Source organism: Wyeomyia smithii, chromosome 3, assembly GCF_029784165.1.
Source record: "Wyeomyia smithii strain HCP4-BCI-WySm-NY-G18 chromosome 3, ASM2978416v1, whole genome shotgun sequence".
Lineage (NCBI taxonomy): Eukaryota > Metazoa > Arthropoda > Insecta > Diptera > Culicidae > Wyeomyia > Wyeomyia smithii.
This window is the reverse complement of record NC_073696.1, coordinates 233,350,702-233,359,538: the sequence shown is the minus strand read 5'-3', so window position 1 is coordinate 233,359,538 and position 8,837 is coordinate 233,350,702. Positions and strand designations below refer to the sequence as shown.

At 38.7% G+C, this 8,837-nt stretch overlaps 1 protein-coding gene across 2 annotated transcripts; it reads right to left on the bottom strand.

The window, feature by feature from the left end:
• Positions 1-340: 340 nt before the first annotated feature.
• On the bottom strand, positions 341-8,611 carry LOC129726826 (protein elav-like). 2 transcript variants are annotated; one of them, XM_055683959.1, is made up of 2 exons: positions 6,943-8,611; positions 341-6,633 (listed from the first exon to the last, which is right to left on the bottom strand). In XM_055683959.1, exons 1-2 carry the CDS (start codon positions 8,046-8,048, stop codon positions 6,612-6,614), a joined length of 1,128 nt encoding a protein of 375 aa, XP_055539934.1. In that variant the 5' UTR covers positions 8,049-8,611; the 3' UTR covers positions 341-6,611. The 2 variants fall into 2 exon arrangements, with proteins under 2 accessions (XP_055539934.1, XP_055539932.1); XM_055683957.1 differs by having other exon boundaries at positions 341-1,556.
• Between the last annotated feature and the right edge of the window lie 226 nt (positions 8,612-8,837).

Genomic DNA, 8,837 nt, shown 5'->3' with positions numbered 1-8,837 from the left:
GTGATGTGTGACAATGTGTGCGTACATGTGTGTGTGTGTATGTTTGGGAGAATGTTGGACAAACTTTTTGTTTTGTGATGGTAGTTTGTGAAACGTTCGACTTTTTGACAAACTTTTAAGTAAACCCAAAAGGATAGACGAACAACGAAACAGAGATATATGTATATTTTTTTTTGGTTGGTAACGACACAATAAACGAAATCAAGAGTGGAAGTAAACAAAGCACACACGCCAAATTGTAACTCTCGTTTGTGTTTTTGTTCGTACTATTTTTTTTACTGTTGTTCTGGTGGAAACCAATAACGGAATAACGGAAAAATAAAATGAAGAAAAACGGACATAAATTATAAGATTTTATTGTATCCCATATTTTTTTACTATTTTAATGTTTTGCTTTTATAATTTTTATATATACACAAGAACATATTCAGGAAAATAAAATCATACATTGATTAATTCGAATATAAATAATGACAAATCAAAGCATAATTGATGCTTTCGGAAATTCGCTCACGGTTTGATCTGGTTTTTGTTTTAAATAGTTTTGTGGCTAATTGATTCTTGGAGCTAGCCGAAATAAACAAACGCAATTTCAGATAGGAAAACTTCAACTCAAAGCTACTACACGAAGTGAAAATATGTTTTTGATGACGTTTTAACTATCGATTCGTGGCTTCATTCTCTAATATTCGAAGTGAGTAGTGTTTTTTTTTAAGAGTTTTTGCTACATTTTATCTTGAAGAGCCGGTATCTGGTGACTGTTGCACAAATAGTTAAATCCATACGGGTTGATACAAAACAAAATGTAAGCCTAATTTGTTAAACTCGTGGTGATTTTTCGCTACGATGGTGGCTGTTTTCAGCGATATTCTCAAGCTATTCCATTGTTTCTTTTTTTACGTTTAATATGTTTTTAGAATGTCAGGTGTGCTTTACACGTTTGACAATAAGAATCCAGCGGTCTCGAACCGACTCATTGTTTTGTGTTTAAAACTTGCAGGAATGCTACCGATATTTGTTCTTTTCTCTCTCTCTCTCTTCTTCAAGCATCTTTGTACTTTTGTTTCCAAACGTTACGCTTCTGGCTTTGGACATCTTGCTGGATTCTTATGCAAATGTTTTCTATTTACTTTATCGAAATTTGTTATAAGGAACTGCAACAATAATTTTCCCGCGTATATTGCAATGATACTCAAAAAATAGAGTACGCTCGAATGGATTGCAAACTGTCTTGATTTGAGAATGGGGTTAATCAAAATTGCCAGTTTTATGGGAAATTATAGGTGAAAATACGCTAAAGTTTTACAAAAATATACTTAAAATACTAACGTTCTGCAAATTCAAACTTGATTTTAAATAAGTGTGAGAAGTTTAAATAAATAATGTTCTCTCTGTCGGTTTCGCTCTACCTATGCATACTAGTTTTTTTTATAGTTTCGTTTTAAAATCTAAGCAAAGAGCAAGATCAAGAGTGGGTAGATTAAGGTGAGAAGAAGAAAGAAAACATAGTCGCATCCTATTGCACACATCACTCTGAATTGTTTCTAACAAAAATCCTAAAAAAAGAAAGAAAAAAACACACAAAAAGAAAAAAAATGAAATTAAGAAATCATAAAAACATGGTTCAAAATAAACATTGATAAATCATGCGCTCAAATAAAATAAAACCCAAGAGCGGATACCTAAATTAATGGTCGATGGCTTCACCAATCTGCGGAGGAAGGGTAATCTGTTTGCCAGAACTTTTGTTTTTTTTTTCTTGTTTTAGTTATTCTCTTACAAACTACCACCTTCCACAGTCGGTAAATCCGAACTAAATTAAACATAAAATTACAAACTAATTTGCGATTCCGCATAAAAATAAGAAGACGAAAACAACAATTAATAACTGAAGAATAATAACACAAGAACCGACGACGACAACAGCAATAATAAACCGGTGGTGGCGTTCTGTCCCGAATCCTGTCGTCTATCCTAGATATCCTGTCTTTTGCCCTAGTCTGATAACACACATCCTGTGTCTGTGGTGTGGGGATAAATTCTTTATGCCGAACCGAAATCATAATGAAAAGAAAAAGAAAACTATGCGCCGTCTGTGTGTGTGTGATTGCATGATTGAACTGCTGAAACATAAGCATTTATACAATAATATAAATAAACTAAACGATAAATCAGAAATAAATTTTGTTTCCTATCAATGTTGCGCACGTTGAACTCAAAGCAAATAATGATTTTTCCTGTCTCTCCCTCTCTTATCAGTGAACAGTTTTGTTTTTGTTGTACCTGTGTAGTAGGCTTTTTTTTGGTTCTCCAGGTGTGACGATTTTTCTTTGTTTTCGCACGTTAATCAAAATTAAAAACACGAAACGAAAGTAACCAAAACAAACGAAAAAACTATACAACGTATAATCAGAGAATAAAAAGAAGAACGAAATTAAACTAAGTAAAAAGTGAAAAACTGAAAATGCAACAGAACAAAACAGAGAGCACAGAAATGTTCTCCTTTGCTCTTTGGCTCCAAAAGGCCATTTTGCTTCTTCTTTTTTTTGATGTTTTGTCGTCGAATGTCAAGTTTATGTGTTGCGTCCTGGGTAGGGTATGTCGCATTTGTTTGCTTGCTGGTGCCCTTTCGGGGGCACCACAGCGATCGCGCTGAGCCACGACACGAGAAGCGCAAGGAATTTTTCAAAGAGCGAGCAAGAAAAAGATTGGAAAAAAGTCATTATACTCTTGGCGGGGACTAAAAATATACATATACGGCACACAGTGCTTGGGTAGTACAATCGAGCCGAAACATGTGTGTGTATGTCAACACATTCTTGCTTTTCTTAAATGTTATTTTTTTTCATGTTCTTTAGCTCGTATCACAGTTTAATGGAATAGATTCGGATGTTTAGCATTTGGGGATTTTGCTATCCTTCACTGGTGGCAGCGGCGCTAGTAGAGTAGAGGGTTCCATGACACTTTGTTTGCATAGATGCTTCCGGGCAGTCGACTGGCAAATAGTGCGATCTGTCCCGCCAGCTCTTGAGACTAGAAGTTGTAAGTGAATGTATCAAAACTTGGAGACTCTCTCTCTCTACCCCGTCGTTGACGTTGAATGTTTTGTGTGAAACTTAAATAGATTGGGGGAAATCAAAAACACAGTACGAAAATAAAGCAGAAAATGCAATCTAACATTTTATATGTTACTATAATATCAACATGTTTCAGTGGAAAAAAATATATATGAAAAAAGTCGGAGTATTATTGTATGTTTGCAGTAGCTAAATTCTCTTTGCGACGTCTATTTCATTCTTATAGAGTTTGTGTATATCAATAACTTGTTTAATGTTTCATGTCTTAAAATTACTGTGCGACATTTTTATGTTTCTCTCATACTTTTAGTTATTGGTTTAGTATTATTTATGCTTTACTTTATATACCCCTTCGTTTATCGAGGGTCAAAACTTTCAGACTAGTATATGGTTTGTTTTCAGCTTGCCTAAGTAAAAAATTGCAATTTATATCCCAAAACACTTTCAATGCTGGAATTGTTTTTTAAACATTCGTCTCTATTTTGCATTTCGATCGGAGCCAAACGTACGCTGCGACAAAATGAAAGCAAAACTGAATTTCTGAAATCGATAGAGAACAAGTAAAATTTGATCAACATTCGGATCGGATCGAAATGTACAGTAGAGGCGGGTTCGATACCACCTTGTTCTGTGGTTTCGAACAAAGAGACAGCTATTTGCGATCGATGGTGGGTTCTGGGCCTGTGTAAACTAATGGGTTTCGTTTTCTCCGGTTGTGTAAAAATAGAGAAAACTACTGCCTGTGAAGTGACACATAAGGACTTGTTAATTTTGTCAGCGTTCATTTAAATAACGTTTGAAGCCATAGGAAAAAAAACTGACTCTTGGCAAGAAAACCAGAAATGTAAGTGAGTGAGTGAGTATGTGTGTATGTGTGGGTAACAAACAGAACAACTCCACCCGTCATGATAGGTGGTGAACTAGTGATTCTACTTTACTTTCCACTAGCTGACTGGCAGCGGCCACAATATGGCTTTCATTCGATTTACTCTCTTAACGCTTCTAAGTACGTTTGTTTCGTCGTTTGTTTTGTGTCTCTTTCATTTGCGCGTTCTTCGCATCGTTTTTTTTTCGCTTGTGTATGTTATGTTATAGATAGGATTTTTTCTCCTTTAATTCAACTAATTTTAATGGGCTTTGAGTAAGGTCTGTTCAAATTTCAACCGCATTCTCATGCTGCTGCTTCACATACGTTTTACACTAAAATGAGATCCTTTGCGTATTTCTGTTTCCACCTGCAGCGTTTTTTCACTGTTCATTATTTGCTTTCATTGTTGGTATTATTCGTAGCACATTCATTTTTGTCACCGCTTGAATTTCAAACCTCGGTTTACTATTATCTTTCAATAAATAAGATGTAAAAATAAATAAAATTTTCCTAAAATATTAATATAATCTTACTATTTCGTATCATTTCTCATCATAGCTTGCTCGCGTTTCTGCCCTCCTTCGGTGTGCAAAATGTGGTTGATTGAACGAAATGTGGCGACATTGGTATGTTACAGTTATGTTTATAGTTTCCTTGAATAAATATTGCAGTACCACTTTCATTACACTTTACCAAAATACACATTCTCAGTACAGAGTAATAGTAGTTTCTTCAGTTTTGCTTCTTTTGTTTATATATTAGGGAGACATTAAAGACTAACGCGTAAAAGAGCCTATCCTGTGTGTCTACTATGCTTTTGTAAAAGTTTCTTTTTCTTTTGACTAGATTTTCGTGTTTCTTTCAGTTATTTATGCTTAGCGGACACTCTACTGTCTGCTATCTTTTTTTTTCTTTTCTTTTGTTGTATTGATCGTCGTTTTCGTCAACGTTACAGCGGTGCCATGATCGGTTCACTGTTTGCTTTTAGTTATTTTTTTTTCGACAAAAAAATGGCGCATTCTTAACAGGCTTCCTACCAGAGGAAGCCTCTGAAAGGTTGGAAAGAAAATAATTCACCCTTTCCCCTCACACACGAATTCATCGGCATGTTGAAACCTTCAAAACTAAAAAATGTACAAAATTTTTACTCTCAATTGTTTGAATACCCCATATCGTTTTTCTTATTTTCATATTCTTAGAATACCATCATTACCTAGTGAAGAAAACGATACTTCGTATTCAAAATCGTTACCTCCAGCCAAGCAGATTGTATAATATAGCTTCGCTGCGGTTCAACAACGAACGGAGCGGGGGAGCGCATGCAAGTTTACGGCGAGGAAACCTGTCTCTCGTTATTTTCTGCTGCGACTGATCACTTCACAGGTTATCATCATCACTCTTGCCAGTTGCGCGTTTTGTGTAAATAGTCTCAGCGCAAAAAAAAAGAAAGAAATAGGAGCACCGGCTCTCGGATCGCTAATTAATCTCTAGTGCGACTGACTAGTGCGCGCGCACACGAACACCAGAGAAAGCGCATCGCTCATGCGGACGAAACGTGAAGCTAAAGCTAGCGTAGGCCGTATAGTTAGCCAAGCACGTGTTAGCCCGCCTATAACCAAACAGTATCTACTGGAAGATGTCTTGCTCTAGCATTTTTTTTAGAAATAGAAAAAAAGTTATTCAGTAACGCTTCCGAAGGATTTTACGCAAACTCGGTCTTAAGACATGGCAGCATCTTCCCAGATTTCAGTGAAACTTTGCGAATTCGATGACATCGGTAACACAAACATTGCGTTCATGAAATGTAACAAAAAAATCTAGACACCTTTTCGAAGAGTGCCTAATTTTTGTAGCAACTTTTTTCAGCTACATTAAAATTTAATTTCGCATTATCGACGTCATTAAACTCGCAAAGTTTCAATAAAATCTGCGAGAGTACTACAAACAGCTAGCTGAATTGGTGTGAAATCCCTCTTCCAAAGCACCTCCGATCAGCGCTTGGAACTAGTACTAGAGAGAGTAGATCAAAGTTAGCGACAACGATTAGCACGGAGCAATTATACTGAAAGCAAACAGAGAGCCACAGAAGCGATGAGTCGGAACATGATGAATATAAAATTTTTCCAGAGGCAAGATACACCACGCGTGTTACTACGGCTCTGTAGAGTAGCTGTAACTTGTTCAAGTGCACAAACACATACTTGGTAATCATAACTGCAGCGCTGCCTTGTGTCTCTGTGTTCCGGTTCGCTTTTTGCCTGTGCTCGTCTCGTGTGTTTGTGTCGTACATTTTCGGGGTTTTTCTTTTGGGCGTCTCGTCTCGTGAGCACGAAGAGTGCGAGAGGGGCTGAGATTTTCACGTCTGGCTTTGATAATTTTCCGCATGCGCACCCCCGTCTTCGGCGCTTGTCGAATGAGATGTTAAATGGAATATCAAACTCGGCGGGGCGCTTCCATTCTGTTTATAGCCAGTTTGCAAAATCGCACCCCATCCTTTGCTTTTTTCTACAAATTTTGTATTCAAGCCTTCACGTGTATATTATAGGTAAGGAAAGCATTGCACCATCATTACTGGCGGCGGGGGTGGGCAATCGATTAAGGGGGCCGGCAGGGTGTAGCGTCCCACTGCGTTTGATATTCCCTCTACCGACATCAAGTTTCATGTTCTAGTGTTCACCAAAATTGGAGCTGAAATCAAAATGTTGTCAGCGTCAGAAATACGTAATTTGACATGAAGCAATGATCTGCCCTTGCAGCGTTTTTTTTACTTTCTGAATACAGAAAACGTAAGATCGTTAAAATTTAATCCACATTCTGCGGCCAGAGGTAACAAAAGGAGAAAAAATGAGTATTTTTAGCGGAATGAGAATCATTCAAAGCACTTCAACATGCGATGCTCTTGTGTGTTTTTGGTATGTTAGTGCTGTTTTTTTTTTGTTTGTTGCTCGTGTAAAGGAGAAAGAAATCTGTTAGGAGGTTGTATATCAAGAAAATTACTTTGATTTGTTGGTTTTGAAGCTGACTTGTAACACCCGCTGGCCGAGAGTGTATCCGTTGAGTGACCGGATCGCTAGCATCGCCTCCTCGTAGTTAGTCATAGTGACGAATCCATACCCTTTGCATTGGTTGGTAGCCGAGTCCTTGATGATTTTGACATTTTGAACTGCTCCGAATGGACCGAACAGTTGCCACAATGTGTTTTCCTCCGTCTCGGGAGCTAAATTGTAGATAAAAATGCTCCACCCACCGGAGGGAGCGACGGAGCCAATGCCATTGGCAGGAGCGGTGGGTAGCATCATATCCAAAACTTCGCCACCCATCGGTGAGAAACGGGCCAAGCCCTTGTTGATTGGGTGGTGAATTGCGCCCAGCCGACGTGTTAACTGTGGATTCAGGAACGTTGGTAATGCTGGTTGCACAACTTTAGTAGCGGCCGTATTCTGTCCGGGAGTGTTAGAGAATTTCACTGTAATTGGATCGGTCAACCCTTTTGGGGTGGTGCCATTCAAACCGGCAATCGCGCGTTCGGCTTCTTTCCGCTGATCAAAGCGAATAAATCCAACACCCTTTGGTTTATCATTTCCATCTTGCACCAGAACACGGCTGGTAATAATCTCTCCATATGGTCTAAAAATAGTTTCCAATTCTTCTTGGGTGATAGTTTTCGGTAGACCAGAAATGTAAAGATTGGCTCCCTTGATTCCCTCCGAGCTGGGACGAGCAAACGACACCTTCAGTACTTTATTTTGAAGGCGCAGACCATTCAACACATTCACTGCCTGCTCAGCATCTTGTGATCGATGGAAGTTAACGAAGCCATATCCCAAGCTTTGTCCCTTTGGCTGTCCAGGGTAGATGACATTTTTGTCGCGTACCAGCTTGACACTTTCTACCTCTCCGACACTGGAAAACAGTGAACGGATTTCCTCCTCGGTCATTGTCTGCGGCAAGTAGTTCACAATCAAATTGGTGCGAGTTGGATCCGAATCCGAAGCCGCTGCCGCGGCGGCGGCGGCTGCAGCAGCCGCGACCGTGGCGGTGTTCTGCGAGTCGCCATTTTGTTTTTGTAAATCTTGTACGGCCGCTAGCACTTTGTTCGTCATGATTGAAGTGGTAATTTTGAGGCTGTACTTTTAACTTACTTTCACAAAAATACTTCTGCTCGAGTGCGCGCTTCTACTTTGTCGCACACGCTATAATCACTTCTTTTTTGTTACTTTGAACAATTTCTTGCCAAAATACTACGCCGTCACAATTACTGATTAGTTACCTGGCTGCAAATGTCACCGGTATGCAAACAATTTAGCACTGTGTTTTTCGTTGAATTCACCGAAACTCACTTGTCAATCAAATTTCGGGATAAATTTAACAGTGTTCCACACGAGCAGAAAAAAACCTCACAGAAAATCAATTTCGAGTTATACTCTCTCTTTCACTCCTTCGACTGTAATATCGGTAAAGCACTTTCTTTTTCCTCTTCACTTTGCTTTACGTGTGGATGTATGTGAACGCGACTACCGCTGGGAAGTATCTGGAACTGCACTATAATAGAACAAGGAGCTGCTGTAAATGTGTTTCTTCCTACAAATTGGATTTATTTGCACGAGAGCTGCAGAGCACGACCGTGGAGCTACGCTGATGACGATACAATGATTTCGTAATGGCTATTTCAGTCGCTTTTAAAGACTTCTTGGTGCGGTTGTAATAGTGGCATCATTAGTTATGTTGCGTCGCATCACTTGTTGTTGACAATTTTCCGCGGAAAGCGTCGCGCAACGAAACAGATTGATGCATGTTTCGAAAACTGTTTTGAATTGATAGTTGATAGTAGCTGGCGATACAAGCTTTTTTTTGTTCACAAAACATTCATGATTGTTCCGTTTGTTCCCTGA

Bases quoted from the DNA above. Each gene is read 5' to 3' on its own strand.
- LOC129726826 (XM_055683957.1), bottom strand. From the start codon at position 8,048: ATGACGAACAAAGTGCTAGCGGCCGTACAAGATTTACAAAAACAAAAT. The intron at 1,557-6,942 runs GTAATTTTCTTG...TTCTTTTTTTAG, and splicing joins TTCAAAACCAACAAATCAAA to GATTTTTGTTAGAAACAATT.